At 43.9% G+C, this 22,284-nt stretch overlaps 1 protein-coding gene across 1 annotated transcript in view; it reads right to left on the bottom strand.

Annotated features, from left to right (window-relative positions):
• Positions 1 to 22,284, bottom strand: part of fam83b (family with sequence similarity 83 member B) — a 40,753-nt gene that overhangs the window by 12,074 nt on the left and 6,395 nt on the right. The window contains exon 3 of the mRNA XM_078541925.1: positions 21,920 to 22,084. Within this exon, the coding sequence (XP_078398051.1) occupies positions 21,920 to 22,084 (165 nt within the window). The remainder of the gene's footprint in view (positions 1 to 21,919; positions 22,085 to 22,284) is intronic.

Genomic DNA, 22,284 nt, shown 5'->3' with positions numbered 1-22,284 from the left:
CCTTTCCTCATGAAAATATCGAGCAGCTTGCTCTCTCTCAGTAATGTTACTCCAATTAAACTAACTTCAGAATAACTTAGTGGGAGGCAGACTAAAAGTGCTCAAAACAAATTATTCTCCATGACTAGACTACTACTCTGACAGTAGTGACAGAACCAATGGTGCAGATGTGTAAACACATGATGGGCACTTTTGAGGAGTCAGGCATTACAGGGGCTGGGGATACAATGTGCATATTTCTGACATTCCTTCAAATATAATGCAATCAATCGCAATGCCAATCCAGTCTCGGATTGGACGGTGAATGCGGAGGCAGCCTGCTAATTGGCTGCCTCCTGTAAGCTCACGCCACAGGACGCAGCACTGAAATAAGTGGGATCGAGACCCGCAAATGGTCCCAACTCCCAAGAAATTTATCATTACAGGAGATGCTAGCCTCCAAGTCTAGTTTATGTAATTGAGAAATATCAGAGGTCCCAACATCAAACTCCCGAACATCCTAATCAATATGTTCCCCTTCATGGCCTAACACCACCTACATTTACTTATTGCATTCTCCCTATCAACCAGTTTCTTATCCATGCTCAGAAATCAGAATTCTTTGAGCTTTACCAATAGAAAATAAGAGAAATTTTGTCAAATGCCTTTTAGAAGTCGAGACACACCAACTGTAAAATTTCTCTTGGGTGGTGTCGCAAAATGGCCGACAGAAAAATGGCAACGTGTTTTGCCGCTGGCCTGATTGTCTTTCTCGGTGACTTTAAAGGAAAACCAAGTTGGGCAGGGTGTGAAACAGGCTCCTAATTCCCTATTTGCCATTTCACACACTATAACACAAAGAACTACCCAACTGGGTCTGAGTGTGTGCGCGCATCATCAATAACATGTGACAGGGAGAAAAGGGGCTGTCTATCTGGTATGCAACAAGAACAGCAACATGAATCACCAGGTTAGTCCATTCAAAATAGTGCCTTGGGATCTTTTATGTTTACTTGAAAGGGCAAGCAGGGCCTTGGTTTACCATTTTATCAGTAACGCAGCACTCCCTCAGTACTGTACGGGGGTGCGGGGGACGGTGTCAGCCTATATTTTGTGTTCAAGTCTCTGGAATGGAGTGTGAGTCACAAGTTTCTGACTCAGGGGTGAGAGCTACCCACTGAGATACAACTGAACCTATGCCAATTTCATAGCTGCCCAGGAACAGCTCAACCGAAGGGGCTAGTTCTGCTAAGCAGGTTCTCAGCACTACTGCTGACATAGTCTTTGTTGTGTTCAATGAACTCAGCTACTTCTCAATATCATGTGGAGTGAACTGAATTGGCTCGATGCAGGCATCAATGATGGTAGGAACCTTGACATATCAACACAATCATTGGCTCAGCATTTATACCTTCTGCCTTGACTCAGCCTTGTCTCTGGCACTCTCACACAGGGATCCACCATGGTTGAGAATGAGGATGCGCATGCAGCATCACTCTCCTATTAGTTGTTTGATTGATCGCTATCATTCTCAACCGGATGTAATGAAGTTACAAAGATTTAGCCTGATTCATTTTTTTGTGTGACTGCTTAACTCTATCTATAGCCTGCTGCTTTTAATGTTTAGCAGATAGCTCAGTGGTGTAGCATCACTGGGTTTGAACTTTTTTCTAAGCTATTTCTGGTGCTGTGTCTGATACCCCCCTCTGCACTCTCCTTAAGCCAGGTGTCCTGGTTGGAAGGAGATGGGGCATAGGAACATAAGGACAGCAGTAGGCCATTCAGCCCCTTGAGCCTGTTCTAACATGCAATTAGATCACAGCTGATTTGTACCTTAACGATCTGCTCGCCTTGGCTCCATAACCTTTAATAACCTTGCCTTACGAAGATTTATCATTTTCAGTTATCAATTGAACTAGCCTTCACAGCTTTTCAGGGGAGGGTTTCAGATTTCCACCACACTTTGTGTGAAGAAATGCTTCCTGACATCACCCCTGAACAGCCCAGAGATGGTTCCGTCTCTCTGTTCTGGACAGCCCCCTGCCAGAGGAAACAGCTTCTCCCTATCAAATCATCTTAAACACCTGAATTGGATCACCCCTTAAACTTCTATACTCAAGCAAATACAAGCCTTTTCTATGCAAACAGTCCTCTAAACCCCAGCATTGTTCTGGTGAATCTGCATAGTTCCTCCTTCTCCCTGAGATTCAGAATGGAATGCAGTACTCCAAAAGTGGTCTAATCAGAGTGGTATACAACTAAAGCATAATATCCACCTCTTTGTATTCCAGCCTCCCTTAGAGAAAAATTAACATTCCATTAATCTTTTAAAATTATTTTTGTGCCTCCCAATTCCACTATTTTTCTATTTCACCTCTTTTCTATTTTTCCTTAGTTCTGTTGAAGAGTCATACGGACTCGAAACATTAACTGTATTCCTCTCCGCAGATGCTGTCAGACCTGCTGAGTTTTTCCAGGTATTTTTGTTTTTGTTTTCCACTACTTACCATATCACCTAACTCGGTGTTATCAGCAAATCCATCTACTCAATATTAAGGCTGCTGCTCTTTTTGATAGATGTTAGTTACTCTTTGGATGTACAAGGCATCATTTCAAAGTTTGCAGATGACATAGAAATGTAGTAAACAGTGAGGATAGTGGCAGGCTTCAGGAGGACATAGACAGGCCAGTAAGATGGGTAGGTATATAGCGGATGAAATATAACTCAGAAAACTGTGAAGTAATTAATTTGGCAAGAAGAATTAGGAGGCATATACACAAAATGGTATGATTTTCAAGAGAATTTTCATAAACAGAGCGACCCAGGGGTGTATTTACACAAACCATTGAAAGTTACAGAACAAGTTGAGAAGGTTGTTAATAGAGTATACCAGCTCTATAAAGAGAAGTATGGAGTACAAAAGCAAGGAAGTTATGCTTAACCTTTTTAAGTCAGTGGTTAAGTCCCAGCCAGAGTATTGTCTCCCATTCTGAGCACCACACTTCAGGAAGGGTGTCAAGGCCTTAGAGAGGATGCAGAAGAGATCTACTAGAATTGTACCAGGGGTGCAGGCCTTCAGTTATGTCGGTAAGGCTATCGAAGCAGGGCTTATTCTCCTTAGAGCAGGGCAAGTTAAGGGGAGGTGTAATAGATGTTTTGAACATCATGAAGGGTTTTGAGAGAGTAAAGAAGGAGAAACTGTTTCCAGTGGCTCAAAGACTTACAACCAGAGGACACCGATTTAAGGTAGAGGCAAAGGAACCAGAGTGAGATAAGGAGAATTTTCTTAGCACAGCGTATAATTACTTTCAAATGAAAATTTGTATAAATATTTAAAGGGAAATAATTTGCAGGACTATGGGGAAAGAGCAGGGGAATCAAACTAATTGAATAGCTCTTTCATAGAACCAACACAGGAATGATAGGCAGAATGGCTTCCTTCTCTGGTGCACTTTGTATAATTTTAAGATTGATATGATGTCTGGATTGTTGCCTGTAGGCCAGTCTTATTTTTTCTGTTATTTGTAACCCTTGTTATACTGGACCACATTACGTCATTGCGACCACATTGTGTGGAACTAGAGTCATGTATAGGGCAAAATGACTAGACTCCCATCCCTGTAGGAAATTAGTCAATTATTTGGATTTCTGACACAATCTGGCATATTCCCTCATTATCCTGGCCCGCAAATTGGCAGTATGTTGAATTCAGTTTTGCAACTGGCCATGATAGAATCAGGACTTCTGAGTTGTTGGTCCAGTTACTATAGTCACTGCACAAATTAGTATCAAATCATGTAAAACAGCTGATCCCACATTACAGAGCAAAGTGAGCTTATTCAGGTGCCAGCACCTTGGGAAAGTTCTGTCATCATTACATTAATGGCTCCTATATTTGATGTGCTTTGATGAAGGATCTGTGGCTTTGTGGCACTTTGCCTTTCTCTAAATTGCATCTTCAGGAAATGCTCTGCTGTCTTAATTTCTCTTTAATGAAAGGAATCCATATTGCAGGTAGGGATGCAGGTTGCCATCCAAAGCAGACAAGTCTTCTCTATATTCTGCTTAGATTCAAAGTTCAACCGATTGTACACATTAATTAATGAGCTGTAAGATAGTGATATAGATAACGTTAGTGGTTAGGGACTGTTGATCCACGAGGGAGGAATCTATCACTCCATGTGTAAGAGGAGTTCTGTTTTATAGGTGTAGATATTGGCGTAAATATTTTGGGATTCCATTTTACAAACAGGATCTAGCAGGCAGCCAATGGTTAAGCAGAATAAGTGTGGCTTCATGAGAACCCAGGTTTATGGCTTGAAAGGCAAGATTTCTTGCATACTTGCCCCTGTTTGAGATTTTGGAAAATGAGCACCTCAATTATGTCACAATAAAAATGCACGATGCAATCAACTGGCTCCAAACTGGGATAAGTTTCACAAATTCTTTATCTTGATCATTGTGCCAGCAATGAAACACATTGTGCATTAAACATTCCAAACCAGATCGCTCTCACAACACCTGCTCCAACAATATGATGACTCCAATTAGACGGCAAAGTGCCTTATTTGCATTTCCAGCACTGGTTTTTCTAAATACATCTCTTACTTTGCGTGAGGTATCTAGCAGCCAACAGCAACTATGCAAATTATGGGATGTTTGTTGTGAGTCACTTCACAGACTGATTGTGTAAGAATTTTCAAAATAGAAGTAATTTTATTCATCTTGGCAGTCGATGTACTGGAATGCCTGAGCACCAACAGCAGTAAGCATAGAAGTTAAAAGTTACAACACAGAATCGGCCCATTTGGTCCAGCCAGTCTGTATCTGTGATAAAAACAAAAAGCTAAAAGCTACTGCGGATGCTGGAAATCCAAAACAAAAACAGAATTACCTGGAAAAACTCAGCAGGTCTGGCAGCATCGGTGGAGAAGAAATCAGTTAACGTTTCGAGCCTTCACGGCCCTTCGGCAGAACTGAAGTTCTGCCGAAGGGCCGTGAAGGCTCGAAACGTTAACTGATTTCTTCTCCACCGATGCTGCCAGACCTGCTGAGTTTTTCCAGGTAATTCTGTTTTTGTTTCAGTCTGTATCTGTGTTTAACCTCCATGCAAGAAAATAGTTCCTCTGGTGGAAGAGCCCAGAGCAAAGATGAGGGGGATAACATTAAAATTAATGCTCAGACATGTCAGGAAGCAGTTCTTCACAAAGAGGGTAGTGGAAATCTGGAACTTTCTCTCCCAAGAGGAGATTGGGGCAGGAGGTCAATTGAAAATTTCAAAACTGTGATTGATGTTGACATTGCTAGTAAACCTGTACCCCAATTCTTTACTTATCCTTAGCACTGACCCTACATCCATTCAGATTATAACTACTGCTGGTTTTTTTGCCAAAATGAATCATCTCATTGAACTCCATCTAGCACTATTTATCCCACTCCCCATCTTTTCGATATTCCTTTACAGTTTTATTTGCTCTTCTAAGCAAATAATTATACCTCATATTTTGGTTTCATTAGTATGCCTTCCTCTCCCCTACCTGTAAATTGTGCATGTGCTGCTATTTAAAAATAAATGTTGGAATTTTCCATTTTCTAGTCACAAGACTTGCTTAATTTCTGGAAAGGATGTCTGTGGATCAGCAAAGAGAGAACAGTATAAATGGAACCCTGAGCCAGCCAGCAGGCAGAGGACAGGGGCAAGCTCTTGACAATTAGGCATTTACATTCAAAGGGAAAAAGTTGAAGTGGTGAGATCACTGGTTATAGTAATAACATCGTGCATATGGTTTCACCTCCTTGGCCCCCCGTGGCCACTAGGCAGCATCCAACAATGCATTCAGCTGTGTAACAGCTCCTGCATTGATTCCCTCTCCATGACCGTCTCTGAATCTGGGCATTGGTTTGTCAATGCTTCAAGCTGACTAGAAATAGTTTCATGCCACCACAATGAACACCAGTGTTTAACTTTGGATTCTAGGGCATGTCTCTCATAATCCCACCCATAGCTGTGTAACCGGAACCCCTTTGTATGTTCTGTCAGCTGCTCAGAATCTGGGTTTATATTACTTCCAGTTTTTTTTTCCTTTGTCTCTCTTTGCCCTTTCTCTTTGGGCTCCTCCACTTTTTGTCATTCAGTCACGTTATCTTTCATTTCTCTCCTCTTGGGTACTTGCTCAACCCCCAATCTCTACCACAACATCATTTTCTGTTTCCTCTCCTGCTGTTATGCCAGGCTTGAATCCCCTCTCCAGCAGCCCCACAGTTTCCTTCTCTGCCTCTTTCAGCATTCTGCATTGCTGAGCTGTGCTGGTGCTCTTCCTGTTCCTCATCTACATGCTGCACCTAGACAATATTGACCAAAGGCATGGGAACAGCTTCCTTGGGTATACAAAGTCCCCCCAGCTCTACCCCACCAACCCTTTTACTGCCTCAGTGCTGTCAGCCCCCTTGTTTGACATCCAGTCTTACATGAGCCGCAATTTCCTCCAGTTAAACACTGGGAAGACTGACGCCATCACCTTTGACCCTCAGCACAAACGCTGCAGATTTGTCACTGATTCTATCTCCCTCTGCATCCTTGGTTTCAGATTGAATCCTAGCACATGTGGAGCCGAAGATCCCCTGGAACCACTTTTTTTCTTCAGCCCAGAAAGAGGCTTCTATGGAGTGGCTTGTGCTGCTCTCCTTCCTGAGAGATGATCAGGGGTCAGTCATATTGCTGATTGACCATTACAGATGTGATGCACCTGCTCCAGGAATGTAAACCACTCCGTCCCTGGGATTTGGGACATGGTTGATACTCAGTGCGGCAAGTTGGAGGGAATTTCACTCTCTTGCTCTTCAGGTGCATGAAGGAAACAACTGGGAATAGGAGTTTTTGAGGAGGAGGAGCAGGGTTCCTTGTGTCGTGATTGGTAAGTATTATTACAGGCTTTACATGCACGAGATTTGTACCTCTCAGTGTCATGGAGGCATATCAGTGTGAATTCAGTGGCCCAGTGCCCTGAATGGCCAGCTGCTCTCTGTGGGTTAATACTGCCTTATTGGAGATCTTGTTTGCCAGTTCATTCCCCTTTCCTCATTGCAGATTTCTGCTTCTGATTTCCTGCTTTCAGATAGTCACCTGCCCAGCCACAATAACCCAAGGACGAGGGGAGAAAGAACAATACAATTTCTTTTGTCACTCTCACTCTTTCTCTTTCTGCTGTTTCTGACTTGTGCTGACACTCTGAAGTAAAAAAATAAACAGTAAAGTAAGAACAATTACATGAACAATTTATTCTGAAATAAATTCAATAATTTCGATAATTTGGAAAGGCTCAAAGGCATTCAATTATTTTAGAGGAAATAGCTTAAGGAATTTATGTTAAAATTGTACAGAACGCTGGTTCAGCATCCACCGAAGCGTTCCTGGTCCGGTTTTGGGCGCCGCACTTTGGCAAGGATATGAAGGCATTAGAGAGGGTGCAGAAAATATTCTCGAGAATTGTTCCAGAGATGAGGAACTTCAGTTGGGACTGTTTTTCTTGGAGAAGAGAAGGCTGAGAGGAGAATGTGCAGGGCTACAGGGAGAAGGCGGGGGCGGGGGGGGGGGGGGGGTGGGGGGTGGCGGGGTTGACATTAGATGAATTGCTCCTTCAGAGAGCCAGCACAATTTGATGGGCCTAATGGCCTGCTGCAGTGCTGTAACCATTCTCTGTGATTCTGCAATCTATGCTCCATGCTGCCTTTAAGCGTGGGATCATAAAATTTGCCTTGTATTTAAATTTGTTGTTGGACCATCTGCCATGAGGGGAAAGTCAAGGTGCTGGATACTTCATAGTTAGGCAAATGTCCAAGAATCTAATCAAAAGACTGAAAATCTGCTGCAGGTTCAAGTAACAAAACGGTAGTCATGGTGGTGGGACTAGAGATGCCACATGTGAGCCTTATGTTTGAACCCAGGCTAAGTTGATGGACTAAAGAGCCTACATGAAATGACTGGGCCATGATGAACAAATTCAGTGACTCAGGACACTGAGAAAGGGGGGTTACAAGAGTGCTTGCCACAGGAGGGGCGTATTCCTTTGAGATTGGGTTATGACACGTTGTCCGCGCAATAGAAAAAAAGCTTTATGAACATCCGAATTAGGAGCAGGAGTAGGCCATTCAGCCCCTCGAGCTGCTGTGCCATTCAATAAGGTCATGGCTGATCTGGTTGTGACCTCAACTCCACATTCTCATCTACCCCCAATACCCTTTGTCTCCCTTGTTAGTCAAGAACCTATCTACCTCTGCCATAAAAATATTCAATGACCCTGACTTCACTGCTCTCCGGGGAAGAGAGTTCCAAAGACTCATGACCCTCAGAAAATATTCTCCTCATCTCCATCTTAAATGGGAAACCCCTTATTTTTAAACTGTGTCCCCTAGTTCTAGCCTTTCCCACGAGGGGAAACATCCTTTCAGCATCCACCCTATCAAGCACTCTCAAGGTCTTAAATGTCTCAATAAGATCACCTCTCCATCTTCTAAACTCCAATGGATACAGGCCTAACTTATCCAACCTTCCCTCATAAGGTAACCATGCCCCTCCATCCCAGGTATCAGTCAAGTGAACCTTCTCTGCACTACTTCTAGTGCATTTATATCTTTTTTGGTCTGGATTCAATAAGGAGACCAAAACTGTATGCAGTACTCCATGTGGTCTCACCAAGGCCCTGTACAACTGTAGCAACACATCTCTACTTTTATATTCCACTTACCTTCCTAATCACTTGCTGTGCCTGCATACTAACCTTATGTGTTTCATGTACCCAGACACCCAGATCCCTCTGTGCCTCAGAGTTCTGCATTCTCTCTCCATTTAAATAATATGCTGCTTTTCTATTCTTCCTGCCAAAGTGGACAAGTTCACATTTTCCCACATTATACTCCATCTGTCAAATTTTTGCCTACTCACTTAACCTATCTATATTTCTTTGCAGACTCCTTATGTCCTCTTCACAACCTACTCTCCTACCTGCCTTGGTGTCATCAGCAAATTTAGTAACTATGCACTCAGTCCTTTCATCCATGTCATTGATATAGCTTGTAAATAGTTAAGGCCCCAGCACTGACCCCTGTGGCACCCCACACATCACATCTTGCCAGCCCAAATATAACCCACATATGTTTACATTGTTTCCTGTTAGCTAACCAATCCTCTATCCAGGCTATTATGTTACCCCCTACACAATGAGCTCGTATTTTGTGTAGTAACCTTTGATGTGGCACCTTGCCAAATGCCTTCTGGAAATCTAAGTGCAGCACATACACAGGTTCTCCTTTATCCACGTTGCTTGATACTTCCTCAAAGAACTCCAATAAGTTAGTTAAACACAATATCCCTTTCACAAATCCACATCAACTCTGCCTGATTGCATTAAGATTCTCTAAGTGCCCTGCCACATGTGCTTTTCCTGACCTAGGAGCCCTTGATACTGAAAATTGATTTCAAAAGTGAGACATATGTTCCATTTCTTAGCATGCACATTCTACATTTGAAGAGCCCAGAAATACAGTCAAATTTTCAGTCATGTGTCAACTTATTGAAATGACACTGGGCAGAATAAAAAGCACATTGTCTCTTTGTAACATATTATGTGTTGTTTTGATTTCAATAATAAACACTATAATGATTGCTACCATAAAACAGTCAAATAGAGATCTACCTAGAGCACAAGTTGAGTTATAATGCATCTATTTAATTAAAATATTGTGACTACTCTGCATGATAACATCACATCTTTAAACCTCAAAACCACTGCTTGTCTATAAGGCAGCAAGTCATGTTTGCAACAAATAAACTCAATCTAAATTAATCCCACCCATTAGTTCAAATGTGTCATTGACTAAATAAAAAGTAATCAAAAACCACTTCCATTCTGCAAACCACCAGTGAATAACTGTCCGCTCAAATCACATTCATTTTCAAACCTAGCAATTTCAAAAAAGCAATTACCACAAAACCAACCAAACCAAGTTGCTCAGATATTATTTTCCCACCACTTCCCTTTTTCCCCCAAGAGCAATTTATAGAGCTAAAAATTGAAGCATTAAGAACAGGAATCAGCCTTCTGCTCCTTGAGCCTGCTCTGCCATTCAATTGGATCATGGCTGATCTGCATCTCAACTCCACTTTCCAGTCTTTGTATCATATCCCTTGATACCCTCACCACAAAAAAACTCTATCATTGTCAATCTTTGAAAGCTCCTATTGTCCTAGCATCCACTGCCTTTTGAGGAAAGAATGCCAAATTACCACCAACTTTTAGTGCTTCCTGATTTTGCTCCTGAATGATTTAGCTCTGATTTTCAGATTGTAGCCTTTTATTCTTGATTAATTGTCCAAGTTTATCCACAACAACCCAATCAAATCCTTTTAACATTTCAAACACCTCAATCACATCACCTCTTGACCTTCTGCACTCAAGGGAATACAAGCCATGTTTATGCAACCTATCTTCAGAATTTAACTCACTAATGAATCTACACTGCATCCTTCCGAGACCAATATGTCCATTCAAATATGTGGTCTGCAAAAATGAATGCAGTACTGCATGGAAACAGTAGACCATTCAGCCCCTTGCATCTGCTCTGCCATTCAATTAGACCACAGCTGCTCCGTATTGCAGACCCATCTAGCCGCTTTGCTCCATCACCTTTAAGACCCTTGCCCCCAGCAAAAAGCCATCAATCTCGGTTTTGAAATTTTCAATTGCCAACTTTTTGGTGGACACAGTTCCAGGTTTTTACTACCTTCTGCATGAATAAGTGCCTCCTGACATCCCCCCAGAATGACCTAGCTTTAACGCTATGACCCTTCGGTCTGGATTCACCCACCAGAGGAAACAGTTTATCTCTGTCTGCCTTACCAAATCCTTAATTCATAATTTAACCCTTTTAGCACTAGTATAACCTTAGTGAATCTGTGCTACAGCTGCTTTAAGCCCAATCTATCCTTCCTGAAGTTCATGCCCGGAACTGAAAGTACTAGTCCAGATGAAGTTTAATTGCAGCTTTATATAACTGTAATGTAACTTGCACCCCTTTGTTTGTAGCCCCCTTGAAATAAAGACTAACATTCAATCATTCCTTTTGACAGCTTTTTGCACCTGTTTATTGGCTTTAATGATTTGTGCACATAACCTTCCAAATCTCTTTGCTCCCCTCTAGTTCCTAGGTCCTCACCATTTAGAAATTATTCTGATTTAGCTTTCTTGGGTCCAAAATGGATGAGCTCATATCTTCCCTTATTGAACTTCATCCATCACAATTTTTCCCACTGTTTATGCTCCTTTCCAACTTCCTGCTCCAATTTGCAGTATTTAGTGACCTTCCTAATTTAGTGTCACTTGCAAACATGGATAACATGACTCTGTATGCCTTCAGTCAAGTTATAAATAAACATGGTGAAAAGTTGAGGACCCAGAACAGATCAGAACACCCACAGGAGTATGTTACAAAAGAAAAACCTTTATCAATACCCTTCATCTCCTACCTCCCAACATACAAGCTGAATACAAGTACCATTTTTCTATTAACTTGTTTAGCAGAACCTTATTGAATGCCTTTTGTAAGTCCATACAAATAACATCTTTAGGTATTCCCTTATATTCATTGGCAGTAAACTCCGCAAAAACTTCTAATATTCACATTTTTATTCTTTCATGGGATGTGGGCGCCACTGACTGAGCCAGCATTTGTTGCTCATTCCTAAATGCCTTTGAGAAGGTGGTGATGAGCTGCCTTCTTGAACCGCTGCAGTCCATGTGGTGTAAATACACTCACAGTGCTGTTAGGGAGGGAGTTCAGGATTTTTACTCAGAGACAATGATATTTTTCCAAAGGCAAAATTATCCCCCCATTGGGGGGCATGTGCGGGAGCGGGCGCAAGTGAGTGGGTTCCCGATCTGCGCCCCCACTTGGGGGTGTGCCGCCATTTTACGTGGGCGGGCCAATTAAGGCCCGCCCAGCGTGACGTCCACTCAGAAGTGCAATGCGCTCCTTGTGTGGGCGGGGGGGATTCCCCGAGCCAGGAGTGCGTTCTTTCGCACGAGTGCACAGATCTCCCTGAGGCAAAGCGTCGCCTCCGGGAGATCGCTGGAAGTTTCAAAAATTTTTAGAAGTGTGAAAAGAAATTACTGACATGTCCCCTCATGTGACACTGTCACATGAGCTGGGACATGTCAATTTCTTTTATTTTAACATTTTGTAAATATTTAAAATCCCTCATGAAACCTCATTCCGCCTGTGGATGAGGTTTCATGTTTTTTCTAGTTCCCGCCGGGGCTCCCGGCCTGCCCACCAACCTTAAGGTTGGACAGGCAGGTCCATTGATTACCTCAATTACTTTATTAATGGCCTTAAGTGGCCGTTGACAGAGCAGCGGGTACACAGCCGACTCAGCTCCGTGCACACTGACCTGAAAATGTAAATGACGCGGGGTGACGTCGGGCCACCCGCCCGACCGGAAGATGCAGCCCCAAGTCAGGATGATGTGTGACTTGGAGGGGAATTTGCAGGTGGGGTGTTCCCATGCATCTGCTGTCCTTGTCCTTTTAGGTGGGAAAGGTCACAGGTTTGGAAGTTGCTTTCAAAAGAGTCCACTGACTCTCACAGCTACCTCAACTACACTTCCTCACACCTTGCTTCTGATTAAAATTCTATTCCATTCTCCCATTTCTTCAGCTCTGTTGTGTCATTAGGAGGAGGTGATAGCATAGTGGTATTGTCACAGGGCTAATAATCCAGAGACCCAGGGTAATGTTCTGGGACCTGGGTTCAAATCCCACCACGGCAGATGATGGAATTCAATAAAAATTAAAAGTCTAATCTAATGATGATCATGGAACCATTTGTCGATTGTTGTAAAAAACCCATCTGGTTAGGGAAGGAACTCTGTCGTCCTTACCTGGTTTATACATGACTCCAGATCCACAGCAATGTGGTTGACTCTGAAATGGCCTAGCAAGCCAATCAGTTGTAACAAACCGCTAAAGTCACAAAAAAGGAATGAAACTGGATGGACCACCTGGCATCAACCTGGGCATTGGAAATGACAATGGCAATCGTAGCCTCCTGCAAAGTCCTCCTCACCAACACCTGGGGGCTAGTGCTGAAATTGGGAGAGCTGTTTCACAGACTAGACAGCCATCAGCCTGATCCTCACTGAATAATACCTCTCATACATCACCATCACCATCCCTGGGTATGTCCTGTCCCACCAGCAGGACAGGCCCAAGCAGAGGTGGCGGCACAGTGCAAACAGTGGGGAGGGAGTTGCCCTGGGAGACCTCAACATCAACTCCGGACCCCATGAAGTCTCATGGCATCAGATCAAACATGCGCAAAGAAACCTCCTGCTGATTACCACGTACTGCCCTCCCTCAGTTGATGAATCAGTACAACGGTGCCATGTTGAATACCACCTGGAGGAAGCACTGAAGGTGGCAAGGTCACAGAATGTACTCTGGGTGGGGGACTTCAATGTGCATCACCAAGGGTGGCTCGGTAGCACCACTACTGACCAAGCTGGCCGAGTCCTAAATGACATAGCTGCTAGACTGGGTCTGCAGCAGGTGGTGAGGGAACCAACAAGAGGGAAAATCATCCTCACCAACCTGCCTGCTGCAGATGCATCTGTCCATGACAGTATCGGTAGGAGTGACCATCACACAGTCATTGTGGGGATGAAGTCCCGCCTTCACATTGAGAATACCCTCCATCATGTGTGGCACTACCACTGTGCTAAATGGGATACATTTCGAACAGATCTAGCAACTCACAACTGGGCATCCATGAGACACTGTGGGCCATCAGCAGCAGCATGACTGTACTCAAACACAATCTGTAACCTCATGGCCCAGCATATCCCCCACTCTACCATTGCCATCAAGCTAGGGGATCAACCCTGGTTCAATGGAGAGTGCAGGAGGGCATGCCAGGAGCAGCACCAGGCATACCTAAAACTGAGGTATCAACCTGGTGAAGCTAAAACACAGGAATACTTGTGTGCCAAACAGCATTTGCAGCAAGTGATAGACAGAGCTAAGCAATTCCACAACCAAAGGGTCAGATCTAAGCTGTGCTGTCCTGCCACATGCATGGGTGGTGGCAGACAATTAAACAACTCACTGGAGGAGGAGGCTCCACAAATATCCCCATCCTCAAAGATGGAGGAGTCCAGCACATCAGTGCAAAGATAAGGCTGAAGCATTTGCTACAATCTTCAGCCAGAAGTGCTGAGTGGATAATCCATCTCCACCTCCTCCGGAGGTCCCGAGCATCACAGATCTCAGTCTTCAGCGATACTGCAAAGGCTATGGGCCCTGACAACATTCTAGCAATAGTATTGAAGATTTGTGCTCCAGAACTTGCCGCACCGCTAGCCAAGCAGTTCCAGTACAGCTACAACACTGGTATCTACCCGGCTATGTGGAAAATATGTCCTGTACACAAAAAGCAGCACAAATCCAACTCGGCCAATTACCACCCCATCAGTCTACTCTCCATCATCAGTAAAGTAATGGAAGGGGTCATCAACAGTGCTATCAAGCAGCACTTGCTTAGCAATAACCTGCTCACTGATGCCCAGTTTGGGTTCTGCCAGGGCCACTCAGTTCCTGACCTCATTACAGCCTTTGTCCACACATGGACAAAGGAGCTGAACTCCCGAGGTGAGATGAGAGTGACTGCCCTTGACATCAAGGCAGCATTTGACCGACTGTGGCATCAAAAAGGCCTAGCAAAACTGGAGTCAATGGGAATCGGGGGGAAAACTCTCCACTGGTTGTAGTCATACTTAGCACAAAAGAAGGTGGTTGTGGTTGCTGGGGGGTCTGTCATCTCAGCTCCAGGACATCACCGCAGGAGTTCCTCAGGGTAGTGTCCTTGGCCAAACCATCTTCAGCTGCTTCATCAATGACCTTCCTTCCATAATAAGGCCAGAAGTGGGGATGTTCGCTGATGATTGCACAATGTTCAGCACCATGTGCAACTCCTCAGATACTGAAGCAGTCCATGTCAAATGCAGCAAGACCTGGACGATATCCAGGCTTGTGCTGACAAGTGGCAAGTGACATTCATGCCACACAAGTGCCAGGCAATGACCGTCTCCAACAAGAGAGATTCTAACCATCATCCCTTGATGTTCAATGGCATTACCATCACTGAATGCCCCACTATCAACATCCTGGGTGTCACCAGTGATCAGAAACTGAACTGGACCAGCCATATAAATACTGTGGCTACAAGAGCAGGTCAGACGCTAGGAATCCTGCAGTGAGTAACTCACCTCCTGACTCCCCAAAGCCTGTCCACCATCTACAAGGCACAAGTCAGGAGTGTGATGGAATACTCCCCACTTTCCTGGATTAGTGCAGCTCCCACAACACTCAAGAAGTTTGACACCATCCAGGACAAAGCAGCCCGCTTGATTGGCACCACATCTACAAACGTTCACTCCCTCCACCACTGACGCACAGTAGCAGCAGTGTGTACCATTTACAAGATGCATTTCAGGAATTCACCAAGGCTCCTTTGACAGCCCCTTCCAAACCCACGATTGCTACCATCTAGAAGGACAAGGGCAACAGATAGATGGGAACACCACCACCTGGAAGTTCCCCTCCAAGTCCCTCACCATCCTGACTTGGAAATATATCACCGTTCCTTCACTGTCACTGGGTCAAAATCCTGGAACTCCCTCCCTAACAGCACTGTGGGTGTACCTACACCACAGGAACTGCAGCAGTTCAAGAAGGCACTTTCTCAAGGGCAACTAGAGATGGGCAAAAAAAATGCTGGCCCAGCCAGCGTAGCCCAGATCCCGTGGATGAATTTTTAAAAAATCTGCTCCAACAATGAAATCTTCCATACCAGTGCTTCTGATCTATCTGCATTTTTCCTCAACTGAGAATCCCCCCCCTCTACCATGATTGACAGAGCCCTTGACCATGTCCATTCCATTTCACACACTTTTGCTTTCACCCTCCCTCCCAGAACATTGATAGGGTCCATCTTGTCCTCCGCTTCCAGCTCAACAGGCTCCGTGTTCAGCGGACCATCCTCCATTATTTCCACCACCTCTAGCATGATGCCACCACCAAACCATCTTGCCCTAACCTCCCCTTTCAGCATTTCGAAGAGACCATTTCCTCCCTGATACCCTGGTCCACTTTTTAATCACCATAAACAATACCTCCACATCCTACAGCAAGCACAGGAGATGCAACACCTTCCCTTTTACCTCCACCCTTCTCACCATCCACTGCCCCAAACAACCTGTCCAGATGAAGCAACGATTTACTTGCACTTTCAATTTACTATGTTGTATTTGCTGCTCAGGATGTGGTCTCCTCTACTTTGGGGAGGCCAAACACAGCTTGGGTGACTGCTTTGCAAAACACTGACATTCTGTCCACAAGCATGACCCCGAGCTCCCAGCCACCTGTCATTTTAATTCTCCACTTTGCTCCCACTCTGACCTTTCTGCCCTTAACCTGCTATAGTGTTCCAATGGAGCTCAATGCAAGCTCGAAGATCAGCAGCTTATCTTTTGATTAGGCACTTTACAGCCTTCAGGACTCAACATTGAGTTCAGTCATTTCAGGATGTAACCTCTTCCCTATTTTGTTTCCTTTCTCTTTTGCTGGTTTTTGTTTCACTCTCTTGTTTTCCTCTTTTTTTGGCTTTCAGATGGTAGTAATTCATGATTCTGCTACTCACACCTCTAGACATACGTACTGTTTTTTTACTTGTCCCATTACCACTCCCTTTGGCCTTTGTCATGTAATCTCTCCTGCCTTCCACCCTATCACAGACACGACAGATTCTGGTATTAATGCGGTAAGAATTTCTGTGGGGAATTTTCCACCGTAACCTCAGCGGAAACCCCGGAGAATCCTCATCATACCTTGTTCCAGGGTTTCTGTTGATCTTTCATGGAATTAAGGGCAGCATATCAGTACAACCCACACGCTAATTTTTGTTACGACTACTAAGTTACAGACATGACAAATCTGGAGGAGAAGGAACAAAGTTCCTTGTGATCAAAGTATTTTTTGTTAAATCTAAGTAAAATTACCAATATTTTGGCCTACAAACATGATTGCACTGCTGACGGGGACACAGGGGGCACTGCACCAGTCAGCTTAAGTTGTCACAGGAAGCAAAGAACATTCGTGCTGTTAGATCATGACCGCCCAATCAGTACTATTTGTTGACAGCATGCTAGTTTGGAAGGGGAGTGGGGACAGATATCGTACCTCTCTGCTGCCACTTACAAAAGACAGAAGGAAGGCAACACTTGGAAGAAGAGAAACAACCACAGTAAATACTGAAAGGACACCTAGGTTCTCCCAGCTTCTTGGGAGACCCTGATGCATGTGGTGGACAGGAGCAGAGAGATTCTGGTCTTCCCGAGGGCAGAATACCACCCCACCCCCAGTCAATACACTCATCTAGCATGGGAAATTGCGGCAGAGCAGGTCAATGCATGGAGCTAGGCTCCAAGAGCATGGCTGCAATCCTGGAAGAAGGTCAATGACCTCAACAGAGTTATGAAGGTAAGAAAGGTCACAGGCCTGAAACATTAAGTCCATTTCTCTCTTCAAAGATGCTGCCAGGCTTTAGAATATTTACAGCGTTTTCTGCTTTTATTTCAGATTTTCAGCATCCATTGTATACTGCATTTGTACCACGGTAAGAATATTACTGTCTTGCTCTCTACTGATTATCACCACCTCCAGCCTCACTACTCACAACTCTCCACTTCCCCTGCTACTCTTCACTTTCTCACAATCACTGCACTGCACTTCCCTACCTCTCAACCTCCCCAGATACTCACTCTCACTCCCACTCACTTCATATCTTACATACTTCACAAAACTGTCACAAACAAACTCCCTTCTTTTGAACAGGAGAAGATCCCACAATTCCAGTCAGAAAGTTGGCTCTTAACTGCCCTCTGAAATGGCCTAGAAAATTGTTCAGTTGTGTCAAAACTGCTACAACAGGCTGGAGCAGTTCGAGGTGACTCACCTTCTCAAGGGGCAATTAGAGATGAGCAATAAATCCTGGCCTAGCCAGTGATACTCAAGTTCCATTAATGAATACATTTTTTATTAAATTACTTCATTCTAGTCACAGGGCAAATTTTTTCTTAGTAATTTTGGCCTCTGGCAGAGGGCAGACCAGTGGAACACGCTACGTTGTGTTATGTTGTAGAAGGACCACAGTAAACACTCAAAGCCACACCCGAGGTCTTGGATTACCCATGATCAACATAACAAGAAATTTACTACTATGTTCAAATTTGTCATTGTGAATGGAGACAGGGCTTGGGAAGTAACGTGTGAGTTAGGAACGGGGGTATGATCAAGAAGTTCGCGGATGACACGAAAATTGGTAGGGTGGTAAATAGTGAGGAAGACAGCCGTAAACTGCAGGAGGATATCAATGGACTGGTCAGGTGGGCAGAGCAGTGACAAATGAAATTCAACCCAGAAAAGTGTGAGGTAATGCACTTGGGGAGGGCTAACAAAGCAGGGGATTACACTATGAATGGTAGGACCCTGGAAAGTACTGAAGATCAGAGGGACCTTGGCGTGCAGATCCACTGATCCCTGAAGGCAGCAGGGCAGGTAGATAAGGTGGCTAAGAAGGCATATGGGATACTTGCCTTTATTAGCCGAGGCAGAGAATACAAGAGCAGGGATGTTATGCTGTAACTGTATAAAACGCTGGTTAGGCCACAACTGGAGTACTGCGTGCAGTTCTGGTCACCACATTTTAGGAAGGATGTGATTGTACTGGAGAGGGTGCAGAGGAGATTTACCAGGATGCTGCCTGGGCTGGAGGTTCTGAGCTATGAAGAAAGATTGGATAGATTGGGATTGTTTTCCTTGGAGCAGTGGAGGTTGAGAGGGGCCCTGACAGAGGTGTATAAGATTATGAGGGGCTTAGATAGGGTGGATAGGAAGGCACTTTTTGAATTAGTAGAGAGGTCAATAACCAGAGGGCATAGATTTAAGGTAAGAGGTAGAAGGCTACGAGGGGAGTTGATGAGAGTTTCTTTCATCCAGAGGGTGGTGGGAGTCTGGAACTCATTGCTTGAATGGGTGGTTGAATCAGAAACTCTTGTAGCTTTTAAGAAGTATTTAGATATTCACTTGTGTTGCCATAGCCTCCAGGGCTATGGGTCAAGAGCTGGAAAATGGGATTAGTGTAGTCAGATCTTTGTTGACCAGTGCAGACATGATGGGCCGAATGGCCTCCACCTGCACTGTAAACGTCTATGAGTCTATCTATGAGTCTATGAGGGATGCAGTTCTTATAATCTGATCTTTGACATGCTGCCTGCCAATTCGTAAAACATGTTGTTACAAAATCTGGGAGAAAAGAAACTATCAGTGTTTATTATCCTGATGAGCTCAATAGTCAAGGAATTAAACCACTTTCAGTTACAACATCTTCTATATTGCTGTCAAATTTTTAAAAAATAATGTGGCTTGCTGCCATAAATATACATACTTGGGACAGTGAGTATATCTCACTGCACTTCACATTCATCACTTTGGCATAGTTTGTGATAGTTGTGTTTGAAATAAAATATATTACTGAGATTGTTCTTATTGTGCCTTCCAAGCCTGAATGTACCTTACAATTTGTCCAAACATGTAAAGCAATCAACTACGAATTGCAATATTCAGAGAAGATATTTATCAGCAGCTTTGTTCTCTATACTGTAAATATGATGCTCAAGTATTTTTAGTATAGAATAGAATTTGCTGACTTATCCATGCTAAAGTTATTTGAGGGTGTTTCCACTCTGATTGAATAAACACTTTCTTATTTAAACAAAAGAGCTTTGGAAACACTGAAACTCAAGGGGTCAACTGGAAGCTAGTCTTTTTTCTGATAGTATTACCCAATCTATACCCTTTACCTGTGCCTCTATGACATGCTTAAGCAGAATCAGGCATGCCTGGAAACATAGAACTACAGGCATATTAAACAATAAACCAGCATGTTATAATTGGAACTAAGTGACCCCACAACCAACAGATCTAGTCAAAGCTCTGCAACCCTGCCATGTTCAGTGATGAATGATGGTAACAATTAAAAAGCTAATGGGAGGAGGAGGCTCCATACAGGTCCCCATCCTCAATGATGGAAGAATCCAGCGTGCGAATACTCAAGATGAGGATGAAGCATTTGCAACCATCTTCAGACAGAACTGCTGAGGTCCCTACTATCATAGGATGTCAGTTTTCAGCTAATTCGATTCAGCCCATGTGACTTCAAGGTTCAGCAGAGTGCACTAAACACAAGGAATTATATGGGCCCCAATAATAGTGCTGAAGATTTGTGCTCTAGAACAAGCTATGCCTGTAGCCAAACAGTTCCAGGTCAGCTACGACACTGCCTGACATTTACCTGGCAATGTGGAAAATTGCCCATGTATGTTCAGTCCAGAAAAGAAAACAAATCTAATTGACTAGCTTCCGCCCCATCAATTTAGACTTAATCATCAGTAAAGTGGTGGAAGGTATCATCGACAATGCTATAAGGAGCATTCACTCAAGTTGGGGTTTGGCCAGAGCCACTCAGCTCCAGATCTCACTACAGCCTTGGTCCAAACAAGAGCTGAAGAGGTGAGGTGATATGACTGTTCTTAACACCAAGGTAGATTTTAACCAAGTGTAGCAACAAGGAATTCTAGTAAAACTGAAGTCAATTGGAATCAGGGGAAATCTCTCCACTGGGTGGAGTCATACCTAGCATAAAGGAAGATGGTTGTGGTTGTTGGAGGTCAATCACCTCAGTCCCAGGACATTACTGCAGGAGTTCCTCAGGGTAATGTCCTAGGCCTAACCATCTTCAGTTGTTTCATTAATAATCTTCCTTGCATCATAAGGTCAGAAGTGGGGATGTTCGCTGATGATTGCACAATGTTCAGCACCATTCGTGACTGCTCAGGTACTGAAGCAGTCCATGTCCAAATGCAGCAAGACCTGGACAATATCCAAGCTCGGGCTGACAAGTGGCAAGTAATATTCGTGCCACACAAGTGCCAGGCAACAACCATCTCCAACAAGAAAGTGAATAACCACCTTCTATTCACATTCATCAATATTACTAACACCAAGTCCTCAGCCATCAATGACTTAGCATTTGACTTGACACTTACTGGGCCAGCCACATAAATATCATGGCTACTAAGAACAGATCAGTGATTGGGTATCTGGTGGTTGACCGCTCACCTCCTGACTTCCCAAATCCTCTTCAGCACCTACAAATCATAAGTCAAGAATATGATGAAATACTCTCCACTTGGCTGGGTGGATGCAAGTGCAACAACAATCAAGCAGCTTGGCATCTACCATGCAAAGAAGCCTTCTTGATTGGTACCTCATTCACCATCTAAATCTAAACATCACTTCCCTCCACTACCAGAGTGGCAGACCTGAAATGTCTGTTATCTACAAATCTGTAACCTACTCCACCTAGAAGAACACTGTTGCCTTCCACATTTCCCTCCAAGTCATTGACCATCCTAATTTTGGCACTTATTGCCATTCCTTCATTGTCACTGAGTCAAATACAGGTCCCCTGAGATTCGCTGTCAATCTTATGACTGCCCCCTCCTGCTGAACTCTGCGCCCCAGGACTTGCCTGAGGATGGCTACTGGTGAGGCAGGTGGCCAAAAATTTGATTCAAGAGTCAGGTAAACTGCCTGTGGAGGGGGCAACAGCTGAGCAGCAGACCGTGCAGATTATGTAGCTGGCACTGCACCACCTACCTTGGGCATGCTTTGCAACTGCATTATCGCCTTTGCAACCATAACCCAGGCCAACATGTGTACTCACTTTAAGTGAGGAAGGACTAGAGCTGCCAAAGCAAAAAAGCCTTACCATGAGCCTTTGAAGGTGAACCGCTTGTTTCTCACACATATTGGTAAAGTGACTGAAGTTAGAGTCATCAAGCACTATGTAGACTGGAACTCCTCTTGCTGCAGCCTCAAGCACATCTCTAAATATGTCCACATCAGTGAAAATGTCCATAACAATAGCAATGACCTGTTTGAAATTTAAAATAAAGAAAATTAGTTAAATTAGTCCCTGGCAGTGGAAGTGTTTTGTTATTATATCACTATGGCAACAATGTGCTCTTTCAGAATACATGATGGAATTTATCCAAGACCCAATGTGCTGCCACTATTGTATGTAATACAGGAGAAGGTGAAAACATGAGAAAGCTGTTTGGAGTATATTACTGG

The sequence above is a fragment of the Cetorhinus maximus genome, chromosome 5, assembly GCF_964194155.1.
Source record: "Cetorhinus maximus chromosome 5, sCetMax3.hap1.1, whole genome shotgun sequence".
NCBI classification, from domain to species: Eukaryota; Metazoa; Chordata; class Chondrichthyes; order Lamniformes; family Cetorhinidae; genus Cetorhinus; species Cetorhinus maximus.
This window is presented reverse-complemented; position numbering and strand designations above follow the sequence as displayed.